The sequence below is a fragment of the Condylura cristata genome, unplaced genomic scaffold (assembly GCF_000260355.1).
Source record: "Condylura cristata isolate star-nosed mole 26May11 unplaced genomic scaffold, ConCri1.0 scaffold00022, whole genome shotgun sequence".
Lineage (NCBI taxonomy): Eukaryota > Metazoa > Chordata > Mammalia > Eulipotyphla > Talpidae > Condylura > Condylura cristata.
Genome location: NW_004567123.1, coordinates 37154290 through 37155645, shown reverse-complemented (window position 1 = coordinate 37155645; position 1356 = coordinate 37154290). Strand labels below are relative to the sequence as shown.

The 1356-nt window shown below is 73.3% G+C and overlaps 1 protein-coding gene across 1 annotated transcript in view; it reads left to right on the top strand.

Annotated features, from left to right (window-relative positions):
- KCNQ2 (potassium channel, voltage gated KQT-like subfamily Q, member 2) overlaps positions 1-1356 on the top strand; it is a 29425-nt gene that overhangs the window by 14946 nt on the left and 13123 nt on the right. Inside the window, exon 8 of the mRNA XM_012728164.1 lies at positions 946-1188. Within this exon, the coding sequence (XP_012583618.1) occupies positions 946-1188 (243 nt within the window). The remainder of the gene's footprint in view (positions 1-945; positions 1189-1356) is intronic.

The window sequence follows — 1356 nt, the reverse complement described above, 5'->3', positions numbered from 1 at the left end:
TCGGGGGCCCCAGCAGGAGAGAGCCCACGGTGGAGTGAGGGGAGGAGCCCGGACCCGGGCCCCTGGGACGACAGGGCCGAGGGCCGGCCGAGAGTCGCGGCCAACTGCTGGCGGCCCCGGGCAGAGCGGGGCCTCCCTCACCACCTGGGGTGACCGGGCACTGCCCCCGACAAGCCCCTGGCCGCTGCAGAAGGTGCACTGAAGGCCCGGCCACGTGGGTGGAGCGGGTGGACGCGGGAGGAGTCCCCCGAGCCCGGTTGCTGTCAGCAGGCGGCTCTGCCCTGGCCCCTTCGCCTGGGGGCCACTGAAGCCGAGCTGACCCCTGAGTCAGCGGCTTCTCAGTGACCGTGAGGGACAAAGTGCTCTGTGCCTGCATCTGTGGCGCAGCTCAGGACGGACCGCAAAGGGCCACATCAGGCCAGCGCCGCGGGGCAGCGCCGGCCCTGGGGCCAGGGCAGGGGTGGGAGGCGGAGGGAGGCGGGTCGCGCCCGGGGCGGGTGTACCCCGCGAGACCGCCCTCAAGGCCACGCTCCAGTGCAGACACCTGGAAGAGCCCAAGGGGGCACCGGGCAGGAGGATGGACAGTCTCCTGCTAGGGCCCCAGGAGGGTCTGGGCGGCCTCGCGGGCCCTGAGGAGGAGCAGAATGAAAGGAAATGGAGGGGCGGCGGGCGGGGGCAGGGGCGCCCTGAAAACTGGACTGCGCAGTGGGCGGCCCGGGCGGAGGAGGACGGGGCGGGGCAGCGCGTGGGGAGACTCCGCCTCCCGAGGAGGACAGACACTTGGGTGCGGTGAATGCAGAGACCCGCCGCGCACCCTGCAGACCAACCAGGGGCCCCCAGAGGTGCAGAAGGGGCGCCGCGGGGGCCCTCAGCGTGCGGGCGGAGGCAGCAGGCGGTTGTCGCTCAGACTCCTACACCTGTAAAACTGCCCCGTGCCCCCCTCAGGGCGCTCTGGCTAAGCCTGCTGGGGCTCGGTGCCGCCCTGCGCCTGGCTGGCCTCTGCGCACGGGGCGGGCAGGGAGCCTTGAAGCACTGGGAGCGCACCCCGCAGCCGCACCCCGCAGCCCAGCCGCAGCGGAGGCGCGAGGGCCCCACATCCAGCCGCCTTCTGCGGAAATGCAGATTGAGACCTTCGTGACGAAAGGCCCTAAGGCCCATCGGATCCCGGCACCCCCCCCGTCGGGTCCAGTGGCCCCAACAGGCCCACCTCCCGTGGCCCTGGGCACCGGCGCCGGCCACAGAGCCCCTGCCCGGCTCCCCGCCCCCACGCTGCTGTCTTGACCACCCCCGTGGACACTGGAAGGCACTGGCTCGGGGGAGGGCGGGAGGGCGGGCAGCGTCTGCGCGGAGGACACA